Raw genomic sequence first — 23,979 nt, 5'->3', positions numbered from 1 at the left:
TATATATATATAAATTAGAGCTTAAACACGAGGCGTGACGGTCCCTGCGTGAGAGGCGCCACTGCCCGCGCTCCCGCTGCAGCCTCCGTGCGCTCCCCCAGGCCCACGCGCGACAGCGAGGAGGAGGAGGAGGAGGAGGAGCGGCGCGGCCGCGGCTGCGCCCTGCAGTTCCAGCGCGCCAGCGTGCGCGTCCTCGCCCAGTTCGTGGCCGAGGCGGCCGGGCCCTGGGCACAGCCCAGCCACCTGCTGGGCCCCGACTGGCAGTTCGACGTCACGGGCCTGGTAGCGGACTCCATGAAGCTGGAGGCGCCGCACGTGGCCTCGCTGCAGGAGCGCGGTGTCCTGGCCGGGAGGGAGGTCGGCATGACGACCGTGCAGGTAGGAACCGACCGCTCCTCCGCCCCACCATTTGTTCGCTCAACAAATGCCCTTCTCATCTTATCTGTCGCTAAAGAAATGGGTCAGATGGCAGGGTTTCAGGGCACGTGGGGGTGGCCTTTTCCTCAACCTCCAGTCCTCTCCCCACCCCTACGGCGGTGGCCCCCGCAGGCCCCAACACCTCCGGCCTCTGCTCTGCGATGCACCGAGAGCGCGATTCCGGCTGCACAGGGCCTGGCTCTGTGCCCCTTCTCCTGAATCCTGTCCATAGACTCACCATGTACAGTAAACCAGGTTGTGCACTGCACAACACTGCCCCAGCTAGACTGGTGGGCTCACCCCTTTTATTTATTTATTTATTTATTTATTTATTTATTTATTTATTTATTTATTTTTGCAGAACCAGGGATTGAACTCAGGCCCTTGTGCTTGCCAGGGAAGTGCTTATTCCACTGAACCATCTCCCCAGCCCCCACCCACCCCTTTTAAAGACATTGTGGGGGGGCTAGAGAGATGGCTCAGTAGAATAATGCTTCCCTGGCAAGCGCAAGGGCCTGAAGTCAATCTGTTCCCGCCAAAAAAAAAATAAAAAATAAAAAAAAATTAAAAAAATGCATAAAAATGAAGACATTGTGGACTACAGTGTTTATTTGTTTTTCAACAGATAGAACTGAAATATCTTGGGGCAGGGGTGACTGATTCTCCTAAGACACAGAATGGGCTGGGGTGCATAGTGAGGGAGGTGTGTGACCCCCTTGGTCCTGCCTATGAACTGTGCCAGAAGGTGCTGATGCCTGGAGGGAGGTGCACCACGTTCTCCCCATACCCTTTCACCCCCAGGTGCTCTCCCCCCTGTCTGACTCCATCCTGGCAGAGAAGACCGTCACCGTGCTAGATGACAAGGTGTCAATCACCGAGCTGGCTGTCCAGCTGGTGGCCGGGCTGTCCGTCACCCTCCACCCCTACACGGAGCACAGCCAGGCCATCACCGCCGTGGCCACGGCTGAGGAGCTGCTGCGTACCCCCAAACAGGTAGGAACCCCACCTGGAGGAGGGGCAGGGTGGGTCCCCTCCACCACCGCCTCCTGTCCCCACAGGAGCAGGAAGTTCCCAAGCCAGAGATCAGGCCACGGCTCCCCAGACCTGCTATTGAGCCACCGAGCCTCTCCCCAGCCCGGGTGCCCCAGACACTCCAGCATCCCCGGCAGGCCCAGCCTGCAGGGCTGCTACCCTAGGGCCAGCCCCCGCCACCCCCACTGGCCTGCCCTCCTGCCCTGCTTCCTTCCCTGTCTTTTGTGGCTGGGGTGGATCCTGGGCCTGCACACAGACATGGCCCCTGTCCTTCAGTTTTTCACCCTGAGACAGGGTCTCCCAGACTGGGCTTGGATCTGTGCTTTTCCTGCCTCAGCCTCCCTAGCGTGGGAATTACAGGTGGACACCACCACAGCTGGCTCAGCTTCCTTGTGAGGGGACCCTCGGAGGCTCGAGGTAGGGTGGGGACCAGGACCCGCACGCAGCTGCCTCTGACACCTGGCACGGTGTGGTCAGTGCGCAGAACTCTCTGGTTCCACTGGCCACAAGGAAGGCAGGTGGGAATGCCCAGCACAGCAGAAGGCTAAGGCAGGAGGGGAGCAGATGCAGCCCAGCCTGGGCCACGCAGTGATTCAGGGAGTCTCTGTCTCAAAATAACCCTTAAATGAGGCCTGGGATGGAGCTCGGGAGAAGGGCACGAGTTTGATCCCAGCACTAAAAATCAAAAACAACAGCGGTGGGAAGACCCGTGTTGAGGACCCTCAAATAAATGTACGGAATACTTTCTGTTTTCTGGAGCTTGGAAGCGAAAAAAGGGGTTTATGCGCACATTGGGTAAATGTGACTAGTGTATATTCTTATTCAAAACATTACATGGAGTCCCCTTTTATCTGAGGTTTTTTTATCCAAGGTTTCAGTTACCCGTTGTCAACCACAGCCTGAAAATATTTAATGGAAATTTCCAGAAATGAACAATTCATAAGTTCCTTCATGCTAGCCTACTAGCGTCTCGTGGTACTCTGCCAGGAACGTGAGGCGTCTCCTGGCCCAGAGCAGCCGTGTCAGATGTGCTGCCCAGCCGCCCACCACTCAGCTCTCAGTCCTGCTGTCACAGTGCCACAGCGCTTGTGTTGGAATAACCCTTTCTATCCTAAAAATGGCCCCAAAGTACATGAATGGTGATGGGAATAGCTTGAGTGTGCCAAAAAGCAGCCCTAAAGTAATTCTTTAAGTGAAAAATTGAAAAGTTTTCATATAGGGGAATGAAACCCCCAACCTGAAAGATACCTGGATGAATTCGTGTTCTCTAAAACCAAAGAATGAATTTTAGGAACAAACAGAGGTTAAGATCAGAATATTTACTGGGGGAAAGAAAGCTTCTGTCTGAGAGAGGGACAGAAAGGAGATCTGCTCGGGTGTATCTCTGCACCTTGGTGCCCTGTGCCAAGGCCTCAGGGAGGGCGAAGCACCTGGTACCTGAGTCATAAGCCATGCCCACTGTGTCCCGGGCATGGACTGCAGTGGGCAGTGCAGCGCTGGCCCTTGTCACTTTCCCGAGAGGACAACAGCCCCCATGCTCATCACCGTTCATGCAGAGGCCTGGGCAGGAGTGCCAGGGCAGACGCACCTTGCTCCGGATGCCCGTCCACCCTGGCTTCCACGGTGGGTGCCTGGGAGAGGAGGAGCCCAGGCCACCAGATGCACGGTGTGGCCTACCTTGCCAGGTGATGGAGTCCTGGGGTAGAACAGAGAGACCGCCCCTGCCCAAGGTTCCACGGCAGTGGCATGACTGTCCACAGGGAGGGAGGATGTGGGGGGAGGACACATGGCTAAAGTGTGTGCGGTGGCAGAGCCTGGCCAGGGATGTAGGCTGGGACCCCGTGTGTCGCCTGGGCCTGCAGAGGACAGTGACAAGCTGTGGCCAAGGTCCACAGCTCCCACAGCATACTGGGCAGCGACTGCCACATGACGAGTGCCCCGACTGTCAGCTTCGGAGGACACCAAGCATAAGCACTCAGGTCGGCGGTGCCCAGCGCTCTGCTGGGTGCGGCTCGCAGAGCCAGATGCAGGGACGGATGGAGCGGCTCAGAGCCCCGTGCGCCCGGCAGAAGCCAGAACCCTGCTCACTGGTTCCTGCCTTCCTGGTCAGCACTTCCCTCCAGCGCTGCTGTGCTTCGCTGCCCGCAGTGGTGCCCTGGGAAGTGCCTGCCGAAGCACAGCAGTCGCGGGGACATCGCCCTCGCCTCGGCCTCACCTTGCCAAGCGTGTTTGGCCACGGGCGCCAGCCGGTGGCTCTGCCGGCCCCTTGCGCCCTGCCTGGCACACACCGTGCACAGCAGTCCTGCCGGCTCCCCAAGCACAGGTACGCCTGTGCAGTGTTTTCCAGGTTAGAAAGCACAGAGAGAAGGGAGCAGGAGAGGACGGGGACAGTGCTGACAGCTCTGTGCAGCACAGGGCCTCCCAGCCCATCTGTCTTCCTCAGCGGAGTCACCTGCCCTGGTACTGGGCAGGGCTTCACGGCTCTCACTGGCCCAAGACCCTGGCGCTGGCGGGTGTGCTTTCTTCAGAGCTACCTAGGAGTCTTGTGTTCGGAATGCGAAGTGTCCAAGGGGACGCAGGGGACCTTCCTGTGTCAGGCACACAGGGGACCAACTTGGGCTGAGTCACGAAGCTGGGCAGCATGGAGATTTTTGGGAACGTCTCTGCCCGCAGCAGCCTTTCCAGTTGTTCCACATCAGCTTCTTTCCCCATCTGGAATGAAGAAAATCAGTTCTCGAAGAAAAGTCAGCTGCGAGGCGCGCCCAGTGCCAGCAGAGTTTCCTATCAGGCGCCAAGCACGGAGCTGGCTCCTGAGGTCTTCCTCCGGGAAGTGGGAAAGCCACAGGATGAGAGGGCGACTGCACACGTGCGCCCAGAGCCCGCCTTCCCAGGGAGGGCTGAAGTGAAGAAGTGAGAGGAGGGGCCGCTGGCATCAGGCGGGGCTGCAGGCATCAGGGCGGGGCAGGGACTCCTCCTTCCTGCAGACTGGAGCCAGGGCGGAGCCAGCCTGGTGTAGCCCTGGCCTGTCTGACTTTGGTTTGCACAGCTGAGCTGGAGACAAGTGGGGAGCAGGCCACCCCGCAGGGGTTGGGAGGGCGTAACCTAGGAGGAGGGCACCGGTTCAGCTGTGGCCTGGCCCAGGGGGTTTCAGCTGGCCTCCTGGAGTCGGGAGCCAGGCCGGGCGGGGCTAGGTGGCACGTTGTAGCTGAGCAGCGAGGAGCAGGGAGCAGCTGTTCTTTGCAGCACCGGAAGATCGCTGCTGGTGAGCTCTGCTTCCCCCGCCCTTCCATGCAGGCAGGAACAGAGGCCACAGGGGCCCCGGCAGCAGAAAGAAAAGTGTTGGACCGCGTGGGCCAGATGTGCAGGAACTGGCAGGGAGCTCCCCCCTGTTCTGATTTAAACCAGTGAGGATCCCAGACGCTGCTATGCTGGGAGGCAGGGCTTTGAGAAAGTGACTGGATTGGGAGTTTACAGCAGACTTCCTGGTAGGAGACAGGGCTGGCTGGCGGGGCGTGGCCTGGAGAGGCGTGGCCTGGCGTGGCCTAGCGTGGCGTGGCCTGGAGGGTTTCTCTCCTTGGACTCTCTGGACTCCTGGACCAAAACAAACTCTTCCCTAAGTCCTGGATGAATGGTTCTATGTGTCAGTGATGAGAAGGCGGCTGAGCCACCCATCCTCAAATTTGGTGAAGTGCTTTCTCCCTCCCTCCGTCCCTCCCTCCTCGGAGTCCGCTCTCTGGCGGCTCAGGCTTTCTATTCCAAGCGCAAAAGACGCTCCACCCCCAGCGCCAGCTGGCCTAAGCAAGTAACAGAACTTCTCAGACCCTGGAGACACACGCACCTCCATGTAGGGCTTTGGAGGGTTTCCCAGTTACTCTTCCCTTGCTGTTGGGACAAATACCCACCACCCAAAATGAAGGAAGGAAAGGTTTATTTAGCTCACAGTTAGTGGAGGTTTCAGTCCATACCCGGCTGGCTCCAAGGCAGAGCGGCACACGGCAGCGGGCAGCAGCTCACCGCAGCGGAGCAACAACAATGCAACAGAAAGAGAAAGTCTGTCTCTCTTATATTACATTCAGGTTCTCTGCCCCAGGGTGGGGTGTAGTACTCACACCCATAATCCCAGTGGATCATGGGTTAATCTCAAACTCTAGAAGTCCCCACCCCATGACTACAATGAGGCCTTGGGGGACAACTAAACACAAGCCATAACAGGGTCACAGTTGCTTCTGGCCTGCCCTCCCCCACCCTTGCTCCTTCTTCCCAGGCAGCTGCTGGGTATCTGCGTCCCTCCCGGGGCCCCTTGGATGTGCCTTCCACATCTTTTGTTTATAAGCAAAGTGAGTCTTTTTGCTCCTGAGGGAGTGTGCTGGCCTCGTCTGGTGGGGCTAGTTCTTCCCTCCGACATGGGCAGTCCACTCTCTAGACCATCCTTTGGGTAATTAATTTCAGTCGCTGCTTCCCACTTCTAGAAATTCTTCAGTTCTTTCTAAACCTCTCTCTTGATCCCATCCACTCCTACCCTGTCGGTGTGATTCCACTTCTATCTCCTAGTGGTTTATGTCACTGGTACTGCCCTTGTTTGTGGGTTGGTCTTAGGGCCTTTCCAGTCCCTCTGTCGTCTCAGACATCAGCCTGCCCCCCTTCCCACATACATTCCTCGGGACCCTCTGGTGGATGTTTCCCAGCAAGGGAAGACCATCTTTCTTTTCTCGGGAGAGAGGACAGTGCCACAGCACTTGGCTTGCTTCCCATGAAGTCTTGTGTGGCTTTCCATGTGACTCGAGTGGAGCCAGCCCCATGTCCTTCCTGACCATACAGGCAGGACCGGCAGCCCCACAGGGGCTGTGTAGGACCTCAGCCCCACCGGCCAGCACACAGCTAATCTTGAGTGGTGCCACCCCAGCAGGGCTCAAGGCCCAACCATGACAGCTGCTCTGCTGGTCTCCAGGAGTAGGGTTCTCCACCACACCTGTGGCCAGGGTCCTGCTCTGGCGGCAGCTGCAGAGTCGAAGACATGCAATGTGAGAGGCAGGAAGGGTGGGAAGGAGGGGACACATAGGGCACAGGTCATGGACATCCTGGGCCAGGCTGACTTCTCGGCCCTGGTGATGGCTGCCAGGGGCGCTCAGGTGTCATGATCGAGAGCAGGGCCCCGAACTGTGGAAGCATTTGCTGACCTCTCTTTACCAAGGGGTCATAACCATGCCTGTCTTGTGAAAGAGGAGAAGGCTGCACAGCCTTGCCCTCCGTGAATGCCCAGTGGAAGTCAGCTCCGCCTGCTTACTAGAAGGCATGACAGGTGTGGGACACACATTTGGGATCACAGCACTCAGCGGGCTGAGAGGGGAGGACTGCTGCGAGCCCCAGTCATCAAGTGTGCAGGGCTACCTGGGCCGAGGGGCCGCGAGGCCAGAGGAACAGAAGTAGAATCACCTCAGTGCATGCAAGGAAGCCAGCGGGTGTCTCTGGTTCTGTCCTTGGTGCTGAAGAGCTGCTGCCGCTGAGTCTACCTGGGGGAGGCTCCAGCTCCAGCCAAGAGGCAGAGCAGGCATCCACAGCTCAGGGGAAAGGTGCCCTCCATGACTCTGTGCTCGCCAAGGGCCATCATGGACAAAGGGTGGGCAGGGGACAGCGGAGCTTCCTGAGACCTGGCCAGGCCTAGAGGTGGGGCAGGAGGCCCTCAGGCCCCTTTAGTATCCCTACAGTGGGGACTTCATGTGGCTTTGTTGCTCCAGAGATACAAGAGCAGATCTTTCCAATGAGCTCAGCCCCTTACACCGCTCTGAACTTCCTATTTTCTTCTGATAGCCCCAGAGACTGCAAGTGGAGCCAGGACCCCAGGGTATGTGGTATGTGACACACAGCTGTCATGGTGAAGCCAGGCCAGGGGCAGGATAAGCCCACTTTTCTGCCTTTGAAAGGAAGGGAGTTTCCCTTTGAGCCCTTGTGTCTGCCCACCTCTCTGGGCTCTGTCCCCTCCATCCATGCCCCAGCCTCTGTCCTCACATACCTGGTCCAGCACACAAATCCAAGGGTGACCGGGAGCCTCCCAGGGACCACACAGATGCTCCAGTGTGCATCTGCTTGCTCTCCTGGTAGGAGCTGTTCTAGAACTGCTCCAGCTTCAGGTGAATTTTCTGACCTTAGTATAAAGCCTGGATCCTTCCCCAGATGCATGGACCATGGGCCTGGCTGGGGTCCTGCTCGGTCCTTTGGGTCCTACTCCCCCAGGAGCTCTTTGGGAAGGTCTCCCTCCGACTGGCCCTAACTGCCTGTCTCCCTGCAGGAAGCTGTGCTCAGTACCTGGCTGCAGTTCAGTGACGGCTCAGTGACACCTGTGGACATCTACGACAGCAAGGACTTTTCCCTGGCTGCCACCTCCCTGGACGAGGCTGTCGTGTCCGTGCCCCCATCACGCTCGCCCTGGTGGCCCATCATGGTGGCCGAGGGGGAAGGTCAGGGCCCACTGATCCGCGTGGACATGAGCATTGCGGAGTCCTGCCAGAAATCCAAGCGCAAAAGCGTGCTGGCCGTGGGCTTCGGCAAGGTCAGGGTCAAGTTTGGACAGAGCGATGCAGATGCTAGCTCTACAGGGGATGCCAGGGAGGAGGAGGAGGAGGAGGAGGAGATCGAGAACCACGCCAGCGACCGCAGGCAGAAGGGCCCCGAGGGACGGCTGCAGGGCGGCTTGGCCAGGGAGCGTGAGGAGGGGGCGCTGCGCAGGGCCACAACCACCGCCAAGGCACTGATGGGCAACAGGGTGGTGAAGAGCAGCCGGCTGGACGGGGCCCCGGCACCCGGGGAGGAGCCACTGCAGAACATCCCCATCGACTTCACCAACTTCCCCGCGCGTGGGGAACTCCCGCGGGCCGGGGCCGGGCTGCAGGATGGCGACCTGGTGCCCGCGGCGCGCAGCCTCAGCGACCTGGAGATCGGCATGTACGCTCTGCTGGGTGTCTTCTGCCTGGCCATCCTTGTCTTCCTCATCAACTGTGCCACCTTCGCCCTGAAGTTCAGGCAGAAGCAGATGCCGCCCGAGGGCCAGGCCTCGGTGACCCACTCGCATGACTGGGTGTGGCTGGGCAATGAGGCTGAGCTCCTGGAGGGCGCAGGGGACACCGCGCCGCCCCTGGACGAGCGCACGACTGCCATAGACCACGGCCCAGGCAGCTGCAAGGACAGAGACCAGCTGCTCTTCAGCAGGGCAGGCGCCCAGCAGCAGGTGCTGGGCCAGGTGCACTGGGCGGTGGGCGGGGCCACCCGGCCAGAGGCGCCGCACTCACCCACCTCCCAGAGGAAGACAGTTAAGTTCGCCACCTTCCCTGCCAGCCCCGCAGAGGGGTGCTGCACCACCGCCAACCCCGCCCCAGGGGGCCATTAGGTGGGCTGTGGAGACCCGCGAGTGGGTGTCCCAAAGAACCCAGAAATGACCTGGGAAGGGTCCCAGACAAGGTGTGGACCCGTAGCTGGGTCCCACATCACAGGTTTGGGAGCCAGGAGGGGACACTTTCATATGGAGGGCGTGGCCGCGGACACTTTCCCAAGCTGCCTGCTGTGACTGACAGGGCGGGGAACAGAAATGCCGCACCTCGCCCAGCAGAACTAGGAAGGTTATTTTATGAATCACCGCATAATACAGCTACCAAAAATTATTTGTTAAAAAAACACAAAAAAGACAAATAAAGAGGCAAAGAATGAGCTGTTTATATTCGTAATAAAGAAGCGAAGGGTAAAAGTAGGGACTGCCTGGAGACGTCTTCTGCTTTCTTCCAGGGCCCAGGAGGGCCCTGCAGACATCGCACAGCGGCCGGGACTGCTGAGCGGGGCCTCGGGATGCCGCGGCCGCGTGGGAGCGACGCAGGAAGGCGTTTCCACTTTCACGGATAATCTCTTCGCTTCCCATTTCCCTTTGCTGTGTCACTCCTCGGCTTCCATTTGGTTTACATTTAATGTTTATTTCTGAGGACCAAGTGGTATATTTTTCCTAAATGAGATATAAATTATATTCTATTCATTAGATTTTTTTTAAGAAACAATGCCAATTAACCATTAAGTTGCGATCTCAGTGCTTTTCTGTGTCTTGCCAGCTTTTTGGGTATTTGGTCGTTTTTTACAACTAGAGGCAGCAACCCCACCCCTACCCCACAAGGTCAAGGTCAAGGGCAGCAGCAAGGGCACGGCTGCAGGTGTCCGAGGGCGGGGCTTAGTCAAAGCCAAGCGTGCCAGCGCGCAGGCGCGGGCCCTCCGGCCTGGCAGGAGTGCTCTGGGGCGCTGGTGCAGCCTTGCGTACTCTGCGGCCCCGCGCTCCCGCGCACACGCAGGAGAGAGAGCCGTCCGGGACAGGCGGGACGGCGAAGCAGCTTGTGCTGCAAGCACCGTCAGCCGCCAGGCCGTGCGTGGACAGAGCGGGAGTGCAGCGACCCTCTCCGTGTCCCCGAGCCCAGCAGTAGCTGGCAGAGACACCGGGGTGATCACCGTTTTCATTACCGGAATTGGTGGCTAAGGAGAGGTCTTCCAGGCCATGAAGTCTTGGTAGGAGTTCTTACACACCTTTGTAGTAGCTTTCCAGACGCAAAGGACATATTTATTTATACCTGTGCCGGCCGCTGCCGTTGAAGCGCTTCCTGGTGTGGCACCCCGTGTGTCGGGGTGTCTCCTCCTGCCTTTGCCCCCACCCCAACATGTAGCTGCTGAGGAAGAGAACTCAGGCAGCGGGGACAGCGGCATTTGTCCCCACTGTGCCATACGTGTTTGCTGCGTCCAGAGTATCTCCGAAGGAGGACAGCGGGCCGTGTCCTCATGGTCACCTTCAGGAGTGCCCAGGCCACAGCAGGCCACGGTCCAGGCTGCCGGGCTCGAGAGCTGCCCCCCAGCAACTCTCAGCAGCGCACACTGCTCCCGCGGTGGGTGTCGGGGAAGAAGGAAGCCCGGGCCCAGCAGGCCTGTCCTGGGGAGAGGGTGGCTGTCACCAGGATCGCGTCTGTCACTGGTGTGTGCGCAGCGTCCAGGTGAGAGTGTGGCTGCTGCTGACCACAGTGAGCGCAGATCTGGGCAGAATGTGAGAGCGCTGGTGTGATTTAGTTCGGTGCTCCAGCAGTTCTATTGAGACATCCTTCATAAAACTACTCCATGCAGGTCAGGCACTCCAGGAAGGTGAGGCAGGGGGACCCCAAGTGTGAGTGCTGCCTAGACAACTCGGTGAGACCTTATCTCAAAATAAACCTTTTTAGGGCCGGCCAGATAGCTCAGCGGACTAAAGCGCCTGCTTAGGCAGAGCGCAACAGCCAGGATTCAATATCCAGCATGCTGTGCCAGCCCTGCCCCCGGGTGTGCTGAGACCACCATTACAGGCACCGTGGTGCACACCTGTAATCCCGGCACTCGGGAAGCTGAAAACAGGAGAACCACTATGAATCCGAACCCAATCTCTGTAGTAAGACCCTGTAGACTCTGTACTAAAAAAACAAACAAACAAAAAATTGACATTCATGTCATAAAATTTAGAACACGAAGAAAAACAAGTCAGAAAGAGAAACACCAAGAAGGCCAACTCCAGGCTCTCCTCCCAGAAACAAGCGTGACCGCACCCTCCTCTGCACGCCAGTGTCCACTGAGCCTGCCTACTGGTTTCACATTTGGAAAGCTATTCTTATAAACACGACTATTAGATTATTTGTCCACTCTGACGGCAGCCCTCGGCCACTGCGTGTCCAGCCGGCTGCACCCACCTCCGCCTGCACTGCGAGGCTGTCGCATGGGGCTCTGCTCAAGGTCAAGGGTGGAGCGGTGGTCCTTAAGCCTGGTACACTGGAGAAGTTCCACGGTCCCCACAGGAGCCACAGGTTCTCCGCATCACACTGTGGGAGGCTGGCAGCTGTGGCCAGGAGGGCTGCAGGCCAAGGCCACCCTGGCCCCATCCACGTCCACAGCAGCCCTGGCCCCACCATGCCACTGCCACCACACGGTTAGCTGAGGGTACCAAGGCACCAGCCTCTGGCCTGTCCTCAGTTAGCACAGAGCTGGGGACCTCTGCCTTGCGGGACCACAGGAGGTCCCACCAAGAGTCGGGGCACTGGAAGGCAGAGGGCAGGCCTGCCACCTCTGTCCCCCTGCACCTGCACCATGGCCATCGCAGTCCCCCAGGCTGAGCCAGAAGCACCAGCCTGAGTGGGCACCGATCCCTAGGTGAACAGGTGGAAGCTGATAGCAGGACCGGAGAGACCGCTGGGGCGAGGAGGGCCTCACTGCCCTGCGCCGCACTTCTGTGGGGAGAAGCAGAAATTCCGGTTCCAGGAATCAGGCCAACTGCAACATCTTTTCCACTTATTTCCTACCAACTAAACTGTTTTGTTCAGAAAGCCTTTTTTCTCTCCTGTCAAAGAGGGCATTTGAGTAGAAAGAAATTACCAGACTGTGGAATTTCATTACTTTTTTAAAATCCAGGTTGCACCAGAGGTCGTGTCTTCCATGTTCTCTCTCCAACACACACAATTTCTTCTAAGAAGTGTGTGTGCAAGGAAGGCTCAGGCCATTTAGCTCTGTGGGACATGGGAGGGGGCTGGTGTCACCTTGGCCCAAAGACAGGAGACACTGTGCTGAAGACACAGCGGAGAAACCTTGGACTGGGACGGGTCGGCTGTGGCAGGCACAGAGGGCTCCACACACTCACCTGGTCACTCAACAAGCACTCACAGGCCTGAGCAGGGCCTGGGACACCTGTCCACGTGGCTGGGCTGTCCAGAGGCCAGGCATGGGGTCCTCCCTCCCACAGAGCATGTAAAATCAAAGCTGATCAGCAGAGACGCGAGGATGGGGGAGGCAGAGCTGTCACGGGTCACAGTGGCATGCTGAACACACCCAGGGTCCTACAGGGAGAGCCCGAGCCTGGCAAAGGCACAGCCGCTCGGACAGAGGGCCAGGAGCTGAGCTTCAGGGCCCCCTGGAACTAGAGGTGCCACACAGCGCAGGTGGGGTGGACACAGCGTGGTGGAGGGCGCGGTGTGCTCAGACTGGGGGCCACATGGCTTCTCTGTCCCTGGCCACTGAGGAGTAGTTGAAAACATCCCAGTACCACAACAGAAAGCACTGCGGTAGCCTGGCTGGCTCCGTCACTCAGTGGGAACATCAGCTGACAAGGATGCTCGGCAGCTTTCCAAGCAGGTGGGGACTTTGAGGGGGGCCAGGTCCTCTTAACCATACCGTGATGTTAGGACCTGAGCCACAGCCAAATGGCCTCCCCACATCCGGATTCTCTGCCCCCAGAACCTGCGTAGTAAATATCTCTCCCCTCCAGCAGCAGTGTCACGCACCTGTCCTCGCGTGTGGGACGCCGAGGCAGTGCCAGGTCCCCTGGCCTCGCTGCAGCCTACGCGCCAGCTCACGAGGTCTGGCTGTGGGTGCCGCCCCGGTTCTCACCAGGGACATCTCCCTGGCTTCCAGAAATGAACCACAGTGGACACGCATGCTGTCCAAGCTGGAAATGCTGCACGCATCATCCCTGCCGCTGCCAGGTACCCTAGCACCAACCTGGGGACAGCAGGAGCCTGGGCCGCGATCCTGAGCTGGGAGTGCTTGGGGCCCTGGGCCCCTCCGCCCTCGGTGGGGTGCAGCCGCTTCAGGGCTCCCCAGACCACTCTGGCAGGGCCTGAGGGGCCCAGAGGATCTGACTGAGGCGTCCCTTACACAGCGCTCTGTGTGCATCAAAGCGCACGGCCGCCCAGCCTCTCCAGGTGTAGAGAAGTCTTTGATTAGGTTTTCATGTATGTCTGCCTTAACAGGAGCAAAATTATTACACAAAACATAGAATGCAAGTCTTGTGAACATGAGTCGAACCATTGAAATCTGTATTTAGTACATGTACTTCTTTTTTTATCTAAACACAATACAAAATAGAAAAAAAATGATCAACTATACAGAACTTCATCAAACAAAGCAATAGGAATTTGAGAGTGGTTGCTGTATTACATGATGTTGTCTTCAAATTAGTTGTTCAGATTACCAAATCTAAACATGCAAAATCAGTTTTAAAAAGCTGTAATGCTTTGCACATGGAGGAGCTTTGCCCTGCAAGCGTCAGCAGAGCGGCCTCAGAGAAGAAAGACCCCAGCCGTGTTCCTGTGAGATTTTTCTGTATGATTGCTACTCAGTCTTGGCTACCTTACCGGCACCCACAAATTAAAGGAGCGGCTTCACTTGGTTCACAGTGTGTAGAGCTTTCAGCTGGCTCCTAGGCAGGGCGGCGTGGCAAAGGGCTGGCAGAGAACAGTCCCGGGCAGGGCGGCAGGAAGCAGCAAGGGATCAAGGGGAGGAGGGAGCGACCTTCCAGGCCCCGCCCCAGGACCCCCTCCCCCCTCGGCCCACACGCCACCTCCAACTGTGAACATAACAGTGGGTTCACCCAGCGATGACTATCGTGGCCCCGTGATCCAGTCACCTCCTAAAGCTCCCTCCCATGACACACGAGACTTTGGGGGACAACCAGCTACAAGCCATGACTTTCAGGAACACCCTGCATGCAGAGCAAGACCCAGCAGGCTTCACAAGGCAAGGAAAAGGACACCAGGTTTTGAGGCGCCGTAGCAGCTGGCATTAAATTCCCAGCGTGATGCCTGGTACTCGAGGCACCTCAGGAGACCTCCTCTTCACGATGCTGCCTTTAAAGGAGGCAATGCGTACTACTCAGACATAGGGAGAAAAGCGTGAGCCCGTCCAGCTAAGTGGGTGTGCCTGGAGGCCATAGGGTTAAGAGGGGAATAAATCGGACACACGTGTGAAGCTCACATTGTCTCTGCGGTGTGGGAAACTCCAAGAGTAAAGCCAAAGTGAGCCACAGAAATGGTGACACGAGAAGCAAGTGTGCAAATGGGAAGGGAAGGGAGAAGGGAGGAAGGAAAAGAAACTCGATGAAGAGAAGGGAGAATGGAAACAGGCTGTTGTGAACAAGGAGGGGATCCGGGAGTGAAGGGAGGGGAGGAGAGTGGGGAAAAGAGAACCAAGACATGTCCTGCACACAGGGGTAGGGACACACACCCGTATACCCAGCACTTGGGAGCTGGGGCAGAAAGGTCCTTGTGAGCATGAGGCCAGACAGGTATAAATCCCCTAGGATGAAGGCGATCATTAAGCACACCTAAAATGTTCTAACAAGTTGTTTTTTTGTGTGTGGTTTTTTTTTCAGTGGCTCAGGCTGCCTCAATGGCAGGTCTAGCTGGGGATGGAACTGTGGTGTCCTGCTCCTGACTGCCTTTGCATGAGCAGGTGCTTAAACAACTGAGCTAAAGGCATGCTCCCATAAGCTTAATTTTTGTTGTTGTTTTGAGACAGGGTCTCACTATGCAGTTCAGCTGGACTTGAGCTCACTTTGTAGCCCAGACTGATCTCAAACTCTCAACGATCCTCCTGCCTCAGCCTCCTGAGTGCTGGGATTACAGGCACACACCACCACACACAGGCTTTGATTAATTTTTAAGAAGTAGAAATGAAGGCTTTGGTTTGCCTGCTTTCTGGAGCTGGTGAGGCTCAGGGCAGCGGTGTGGGGCTGGGACCCCTACCCTGCTGTGTGGCTGCTGGTGAGGGAAACAGCTCCTTTCCATTCATGGCAGCTACCTTGGGCATCAAGGTACAGAAGTGAGGGTTGAGGGCCGAGAGTGGAGGAGACCCGGGAAGGTAGCTATGCCCAGCAAAGGATTCTCCTACCAGAGCCAGGGAAGAGCACAGCCTTGCCACCCTTCACTGCAGGACTCCTGATTCCAGAGTCATGCAAAATGCTTGGCAAGACTGGGCAGGGTGGTGCATGTCTGCAATCCCAGCACTCGGAGGCTGAGGCAGGAGGACTGTTGTGAGTTCAAGGCCAGCCTGGGCTACAAAGTCAGTACAAGGCAGCCTGAACTGCAGGTGAGACCCTGTGTAAAAAAAAAAAAACAAAAACAAAAACAAAAAAAAAACACCTCAGCTCCATAAAAAACCCCATGCTCCGTGTGCACAGTGACTCTCGACACTCAGGGATTCAGGGACTGCACTTGCTTACTCTGTTCTCAGCCAGAGGGACAAGGGAGCAGGCTGACATGAGCTGCTCTACCAGCCATAGGCAGCCTCCTTCAGGGGCAAAGCTAAGCCAGATACAGCCTCCTGCTGCCCTCGGGCCCTGCCAGGGGACTGCAGCAAGTGCTCACTCCCCAGTGGGGTCAGCAGTGCCCGCCCACAGCCTTGAGTCAGGAAGACGGCACCCTTGTTTCAGAAAGCTTGAACTCCACTGATTTGCAAATAAAACCTCAGAACCCGTAAGGCCAGCACCTTGGTTTGTAGCAATGGTGGTGCAGCCTCCATGTGACCTCGGGGACCTGAGGCCAGCCCTGCTCCCATCCCTGCTGTGGCCTGGTCCTGGTCCTCCTGCAGGCAGCAGTCCTTAGAGCAGGAGCCCTGCGGCTCCTCTAGGGTGACTGAAGTGTCCTCAGCCTCCATGCCCTCCAGCTGCTGCGGGCAGCCAGGTGGGCACCGCCAGGTGTGCTCCTCCAGGTGGACTCTGCCGTGTGCTGCACCAGGTGGGCTGCAAGCCAATGGCAGGGATGCAGGGAGCAGCGGATGGAGCTGGTGGCTTCTGTCTCCTCACCTGTACCCCGTGAGTGTTTCACCACTGTGTGCAGGTTTGCACAGAGCCTGCCTAGGCCTGGCCTACGTGGCCAGCTCCCTCTAGCCTGGTATGCATTAGTCCACTCCTGCCTTGGAGGGGCCCTTGGCAAGGGCCCAGCTCCAATAACCCTGAAACTCTGGCACAGCAGACTCTGCCCACTCATTCTATAAGGAAGCGTGTGGGACGTGGACATGGACAGCGTATTTCACAGCTGGGGAGCCAGCGCTGGTACTGAGGAGGGAATGCAAGCTGTGTGCAGAGCACATTTTCTGGTAAAATGTCCATGGTAAAATGTCAAAAAAATAGCAAAATCTTTTTTTTTTTTTGCAGAACCGGAGATTGAACTCAGGCCCTTGTGCTTGCCAGGGAAGCGATTATTCCAATGAGCCATCTCCCTGGCCCCTAGAAGCAAAATCTTTAATTAAAAAACTTATTTATTTATTTGGTACAGGGTCTCACTATGGAGCTCAGACTCATAGTGATCCTCCTGTCTCAGCGTCCCCAGCTCTGGGATTGCAGGCATGTGCCACCGTGCCTGGTTGTGGTGGCCAGCATAGAGCACCACTGATTCCAGGGCCGGCACAACATGTGGTACCAAGGATCAAAGTAGGGTCACTTGCCAGGCAAGTGCTTAGACCGCCTAGCTATCTCCCCAGCCCTGAAATTTGTTTTAATGTTTTATTAAATCCAAGTTATCTAAACTAGCATGCTTTTGACATCTAATCAGTATCAAAACTTATGAATGAGCAGATTCACTGGGTTCCTCTAAAGGCAGGGTTTGCGGAGTAGTGCAGGCTGGCCTTGCACTCAGAGCCCCGGTTGGCCTTGAGCTCACAGTGATGCTCTGGCCTCAGCCTCCCAGCTGCTGGCGTGACGGGCGTGCCCACCACAACCACCTACCTCTTGTGCGTTTCACTTTGCATCTTTGCACTACACCTGCAAAAGTCAGCATGGGAAGTTCTGAGTATGCACGTGGGCCACACAGCATGGAGGCCGTGCAAGCTCGGAATCCGCCACTTGGGAGCTCAGCGCTGGTACAGAAGGGCTACCCGGGGCTGAGGGCAACTGGGGCGCAGCAGCGAGGGCCCAGCCCACCACCATTGCCCAGCCTGTGGGAAAGGCAGCGGCGCGGGATGGGCCACGTCCAGGACGGCTCCATCCAAGAGCTCTGGGAGGCCGAGGCGTTGTCATTGCCAGACAACAGGATGAAACAGACTAGGAGTGCCCCAGACGCCCCACAGGAAGGCCAGCTCTGCCCCGAGGACTCTGGTGACTCCTGCTCTTCATCTCTACCCACGCTGGAGCAGGCTGGTGATGCAGGCCAGGAGGAGAGGCCACTGCTTCTCAACGCCTGTCTCTGCCCCAGTGTCCTGCAGGGCAGCTCTGCTGAGGGACAGGGCCACAAGCCGATCTTCATGCCTGGAAGCTGCCTCTCTCCTGGGACCTGGGCTTGGCAGTCCTGGGGTTGGCCACCAGACTGTGAGGTGGCATGGTCTGCACCCTCCTGACCCACCTCCTGCCCAGTACACAGGCCCTCGTGGTGCCCCACAAACAAGAGCTACATGGTCTCGCAGGGTCCCACGGCCCAGGCCTGCGGCAGCGGCTCTGCCTGTTGGCTTGGATGCGGATCCCGTCATTGAGGGCCAGCTGCAGGGCCTCCTCCTGCTCCTGAGGCTCGTTTACTGTGCGGCCCAGTGGACTCACCCACCATGCTTCTGGCACGCAGCCTTGCTACGTGGCTGCCCAGCTCTCCATGGCCACAGGGTGGCTGCACAGCCTCCTACAGCACGCGCAAGACAGCCAGGTGGGCAGAGCACCGAAAGCCACATCAAGCCTCGAATCTCTGTGTGTGTGTGTGTGTGTGTGTGTGTGTGTGTGTGTGTGTGACTGGGATTGAACTCAGGACCTTTACACTGAGCCTCATCCCCACTCCCTTTGTAATTTCTAACTTACACACAGGTCCTGCTAACTGACTCAGTTGGCCGGGCTGGGCTTGAGCTTGCAGCCCTGCCTCTGCCCTCCAGAAAGCAGAGGTTACAGGCACGCACCAGCACCCCTGGCCACAGGAGCCATGCACAGCTGAGCCCGGGCCACCCAGCCGCGGCCCACACCTTCTGTTCCTCAAATGTCTGCGCAGTCGGAACAAGGAGCAGATTCCGTGACGCCCATCGTGCGCAGGCAGAGGTGCAGCAGGGACCCGCACGTCTAGGAAGCACAAGGGTAGCCAGAGGCTGGAAGGTCACTCCCGGCCAGCACCTGCATTCGGCCCCAGCAGTGAACACGCGGTTTAAGGCCCTGAGTGAGGTCCTCTGTCGCAGCGGTGTGGAGGAAGCTGCTCAAGGAAAGACCTGTCCACTGGGCTGTCCCGCGCCAGCAGCAGCCGGCATCTCCTAAGCAGGGCCACAGGGAGGACGCCCATCTGCCGGGCTGCACGGCCTTGGGCCGCAGCGCTCGCTGCAGGGCACTGTGGGGATCCCGGGGCACTCCTCTTCCTCTGGAGCAATGTAGTGAGAAGCAGATACGGCCAACACCCTGGCAGGAACAGAGCGGGCGACAAGGCCTAGCACGCTCACTAGCTGCATGAATATCACGCTCTCCTACAGGGTCGCACGAGCTCACCTCCCTTCTCTGTGACCAGAGGAAGAGGCACCCAGACTTACGCCCCATCCCAGAGGCTTGGGAGGGGCTGCCAGTGCCTGCACAGGAGAGGTGGGAAAGAAGGATGCTGGCGGGCAGCCGTCCCCAGGGACTGGAAGTAGGAACGTCTGCGGGAAAGGAAGAGAGGCTAGGACACTGTCGCTGTCACCTCAAAGCAGCTACACCTAGGACATGCGCAGAGGACAAGGAACCAACCGTGCACCTGCGCTCTTGGAAAGACAGAGCTGGGTGTGGAGGTGCACTCCTATCACGGTCTGTCTCAAAAAAGAAACAAAAAGAATTTAAAAACAAAGCACAACTGACACTAAAAAACTAACTTGAATGACTAGCAGCTGGAATTATTTTCTCAAAATCTAGGCCATGATGGAATTATGGAGCTCACCAGACAATTTAGAGAGGACAAAGGAAACAACACAGTAAAGAACTAATAGAAGAAAAGTTTCCAGAACTACAGACGCGTGGGACGGAGACAAAGAGAGCTCACACTCAGAAGCCCTCTCCTAACCCACTGTTGGGCCCTGGGGTGGGCTGTGCAAGGGAGATTTCTGCAGATGAGGTCCCGGGTAAAGAGCACACACGTGAACACCTCGGGCGGCGGCAGCCGCAGCAGCGTGGAGCAGAGCAGAGCGCAGGGCCTCAACAGTGCGGGACTCACCCGCACCTGCACTGCAGAGCGCTTGCACAGGTTGTTACCGCGGGCCCCACGCATGTGGGCAGAACTGCGTCACCTCGCGGCTACACTGCAGGGCTACACAGCAGGGGATGGCGGTGGCTCTCATTCGGGTTAATTTTATTACAAAAAAAGAAGCTCCAGTTTGATCTTTAGTCCACCCTTGTCAGGATGCCTCAGTCTGGGGCTCGATCCCTGGAGTGCTCTGCCAGCCCCCCACTGGGCACCTGAGACAGCAATTGAAACTGGGCGTGGTGGTAGGCACCTGCAATTGCAGCACTTGGAAGGCTGAAAAACAGGAAGATCACTAGGAGTCCATCTGTGTAGTGAGACCCTGTACCAAATACATTTAAAAATAAAATAAAATAGGATTTAAAAAAAAAAGATGCCTCAGTCCTTCACTCCTTCCTACCCTTGTTAAGATGTTGCAGACATAAAAGAGATAAGAGGAGAAGGGAACTAATTACAAAGAAGAGTCCCCGGACTTCAACCAAAGCATGCCATCATGGTTGCCATGGAAACCAAGGAGTCAGTTAAACAGAGACAGACAAAGCACAAGACCAGACAAGTTTCTGATCTGTAAGGATTGGGAAGCACGTTCAAACACAGGCCATAACCTGGGAGGGGTTCGGCGGCTAGGCTTACTCATAAAGCTGTTTTCTCCTAATCTTTGGCCTAATGTAGAAATCATCTTGCCATTTCAGCATAACTGCACCCCACTGTGACCTGCGCTGGCCAGCCAGGTCACGTCCCCAGGTGTCCTTATGCACCCCTGATCCCTGAAGCAGTGAGTGGAAGCAGTTTCATGAAGAAGAAATATAAGAACGTAGAAGGAAAACTAAGAGTTCTAAGGGAGAACAGAAGTCACCTGAAAGTGACCAGAGCCAGGTTTGATCCAGCTTCTGCTCAGCAGCACTGTGTTACAGAAAAGAAAGGGAACAGTTCCTTCTAGACTTTCAGTACAGCTCGTGTTGGGACTGGATACCTAGCGGCAGGCAGCGGCACACAAGGCCACGGCAAGAGCAGGGTGTTTGTTGTCAGGCAGGAAGAGATGAGCCCCAAATCCTGTCTTTTTTTCCAGTCAGGCGCCTGTGGATCAGCAACATGAGGCTGGGACCCCGAGGAAGACAATTCTAGGCCTGACCGCGTACCCGAGGGACGGGCCCGAGGGCGGGGAACACCTGGGCCTGCAGGGGTCGAGACGCCGCGCCCCCCAAGGAGCACGGCTGAGCAGCCTGCCCAGCGGCTCGTTTCAGGAGCCCGAGTGAGGACAGCCCTGCAGGTTCTCCTCGCAGCAGCAAGCATCTGCGTCTCCTCTCGGAAAAGGGGACACAACCTGAGAAACCCAGGACAGGAAGTCACAGGGCGCCATTCGGGTGGAAATCGGGAATCGGTGGAGGCAGCTCTGCTGGCGGCCCTGATGTCACCAGATGATGACAGTGGACACAGCCAGCTGCTGGCCGCCACCATCTGACACCAGCTTACGCTGGACACCACAGCCGGTGCCAGGTCCCGGCCACAGGTCTTTGCTGGCCGCGTCTACTTCCTGGGGCTCTGCAGCAGTAACAGCTGGGCGTATTCACTCTGTCCACACTGCAAGGATAAAATCCCAGGTGAGCGTACAGCCCAGAGCACTAAATCAGCAGAAGGTGTCTAGGAATGCCAAAGCGAGTCTGTTTTAGCAGCACCTGCAGCACCGCAGCCTGGAGACTGGCACGGTGCCCAGGGCGGGGGGCTCCGTGAAGGAGAAGCTGGCGGGCACCTTGTCGGTGGCAGTGCCCACTTCAGGGGTGATGAGGCCAGGAGGCAGGGCATCCTCTGCAAGGCTCACCACGTACGCTGGGTAGGAAGCGAGAGGTCCAGATGCTGCGCCTCCTGCTCTCAGCTCCCTGGGGCGCCCCTCTGTGTCCGGGGAAACAGCCAGAGTAGAGGAGTGTGCCATGCAGCCCACCTGGCTGCACTTGCGTTCAGGTGGACACCGGCAACGTGAGCCCAGGAAGGACACCGAGGCAAACAGTTGCAGGGCATCGGGGTGCCGGAGGAGCAAAAAGGAATAAGCAGTGGGGCGGAGAGCACCTATCCCCATGGCCAGCACAGGGACGAAGGCAGCGGCCTCAGGTCGGTCCAGGGACACACTCCCTGTGGAAGCGCAGCCCCCATCTTCTGTGCGCTGAGACCCAGCGACTGCAGTTCTGTGGTGGACACAGCCGTTCACTGTGGACTGAAGCACGGAGACCTCTGTTCTAGGACTCTGTGAACACAGCTCAACTCTCCCAAGCCTGTGTCCATTCTACATTCATACCCAACCCTAGAATCAACTGAGCTAAGGCACAGTCCAGACTCAGCTGTCAGGCAGAAAATCCACGGAGCTGACAGAGAAGTGGGGAGCCGGGGCTCCTTAAGGCATGACCATGCTCACCCACCACGGGGACAGCACGAGGTAAGATGCAAGGACAGGAGGAGACTGCAAAGTGTTGCCTAGGAGTAGACAGTAACCAGCTGCAGAACTGGAGTAACTGCCCAGCCACCAACAAGTGGAAGGAAAACAGGGAGGACGCAGGGCTTAGCACATAGTGACATCCGTGTGGCTGAGAAAGTGGAGGCCATAAAATAAAAACTCCAAGTGAGCCAGCAGTGGGGGTACACTCACGTAACCCCAGTATTCAGGAGGCTGAGGCAGGGGGATCCCCTCAAATCTGAGACCAGCCTGGACTACAGGTGAGTACAGGACCAGCCTGAACTACACAGCAAGATCCTGTCCCAACTCCACCCTGCCCCCAAGTGGTCAGACATGGTCCCTGGAGTGGGAAGATGCCAGAAACGGCTGGGTGATGGATGACAAGAACATGGCTTTCCGTGAACATCTCTTCTGCACTTGCAAAGCTGTGAAAGGTGTGCTAGAGTTTGTTGTAGTAACAAATTCACAGATTAACAGCCTGAGTGGCTTCAAACAATGCTTTGCTCCTTGTCTTCCAGGTGTGGAGTCCCAGCATGAGGCAGATCTGAAGCCAAACTCAGGGCTGCTGGCTGCCTTCTTGGGGTGCTGAGCGGAGCCCAGTGCCTGGCTCCACACCCAGAGCTGCCCGGTCCCTGCCTGGTGGGCCCTGCCCTCCACCACACTCAGCAAGGCAGCAGCTTCCGGTCTGCGAGCCTAGCTGGGCGGACACAGCCCACTATCCACCTCTGCCTCCCTCTCGGCTTCCTCCTCCCTGACTCCATAGAGCCCGGGGCCACCCAGGAAGTCACCTGTCTAGACGCACACTCAGTGTCTTCCCCTGCGGTCACTCTGGCCACACTAAGTGACTCGGTCCTGGGTGCCTGGAGTGAGCACACGGGTTCCGACTCTGCCTTCACCAACCAGGGTTACTTCACGAATTCACAGGCCCCAGGAGCTCTAGGTCTAAGAAACATGCTAAAACTACTTTGAGAGAAAGTAACTCACTAAACAGTGCACACCCTACAGTCCCAATTTTATATTTTAATGGATGTGCTGGGCGTGGTGGTGCACGCCTGTAATCCCAGCACTGGGAGGCTGAGACAGGCGGATCGCTGCGAATTTGGGGCAGCTTGTGCTACTATATCTATGTCAGCATACCAACTGGAAAAGAAAACCCTTGGCCTGTGGGGGCGAGTCCCCGCTGTGTGGGACTGGGAGTCACTGTCGCACCCTTCTTGTGCTGTTGTGTATTTTCCAAATTTACTCAAATGAATGTGGATTGCTTGCAGAGTCAGAAAGATAGATGGTTTTGGAACTGCCTGGAACGGGCTTGTGCCTCAGCTGCTGCGCTATTTTGTTGAAGGCGTTTTCCACTCCTTCTGGGTCCTTCCAAAGCCAGGGGGCCCAGGCCCGAGGTGCGGTCCTGCGGCTGTCTCAGGTGAACTGGGGTTGGGAAGCTGATGACCACCCAGAAATAGCTGGGTGCTGGAGCTAAGGCCTGGCAGGGCTGGAAGCTGGTGCCCAGGACCCCCCAGTGGCCGAGAGCCTACACAGCCTGGCCCCCTGTGTGGCCCCCTGTGGCTCCTGTGAGGGAGCTGGCCCCAAGGGTTTGGGGCACTGTTTCTCAGTAGACTAAACCAGCAATGGGAGGTGATGGCCTGGGTCAAGGCTGGTGCACTGAGGTGCAGGCAACCTACACTGTGGTCCAGGGGCATGGCTGGGCTGGTAGCCATGGCAACCAATGCACATCCTCTGGGGAGAAGCAGCACTCACCTGATACTCTGCTCAGGGCAAGGGAGATGTCTCCCTATTATACGTAGAGAAAAGAGTAAGAGGCACCACATCTGCAGTGACAGGCGCTTGGTGGCTCCAGGGCGAGCCCGTCGCCTTCCCGGCACTGTCTCGCAGGCGGAAGAGCTCTGGTCCCGCAGGTGTTTACACCTGAGTCGAGGTGGGAGTGCAGTGGCCACCTGCAGTCAGGGTGGACATACAAGAGGCTGTCTGAGGGCCTCCTGTCCTCTGAAGATCCTGCTGGCCGCACCAGAACCATGCTGACCCAGTCAGTCGGGCGGTCAGAACCATGCTGACCCAGTCAGTCGGGCGGTCAGAACCATGCTGACCCAGTCAGTCGGGCGG

General features: G+C 57.4%; 1 protein-coding gene across 1 annotated transcript in view; it reads left to right on the top strand.

Annotated features, from left to right (window-relative positions):
* The window catches only part of Tmem132c (transmembrane protein 132C), a 185,845-nt gene extending 176,411 nt beyond the window's left edge, over positions 1 to 9,434 (top strand). Inside the window, exons 7-9 of the mRNA XM_004635960.2 lie at positions 102 to 378; positions 1,219 to 1,410; positions 7,736 to 9,434. Of these exons, the coding sequence (XP_004636017.1) occupies positions 102 to 378; positions 1,219 to 1,410; positions 7,736 to 8,830 (1,564 nt within the window). The 3' untranslated portion in view covers positions 8,831 to 9,434. The remainder of the gene's footprint in view (positions 1 to 101; positions 379 to 1,218; positions 1,411 to 7,735) is intronic.
* Positions 9,435 to 23,979: the final 14,545 nt, after the last annotated feature.

This window comes from Octodon degus, unplaced genomic scaffold, assembly GCF_000260255.1.
Source record: "Octodon degus isolate 3935 unplaced genomic scaffold, OctDeg1.0 scaffold00076, whole genome shotgun sequence".
NCBI classification, from domain to species: domain Eukaryota; kingdom Metazoa; phylum Chordata; class Mammalia; order Rodentia; family Octodontidae; genus Octodon; species Octodon degus.
This window is presented reverse-complemented; position numbering and strand designations above follow the sequence as displayed.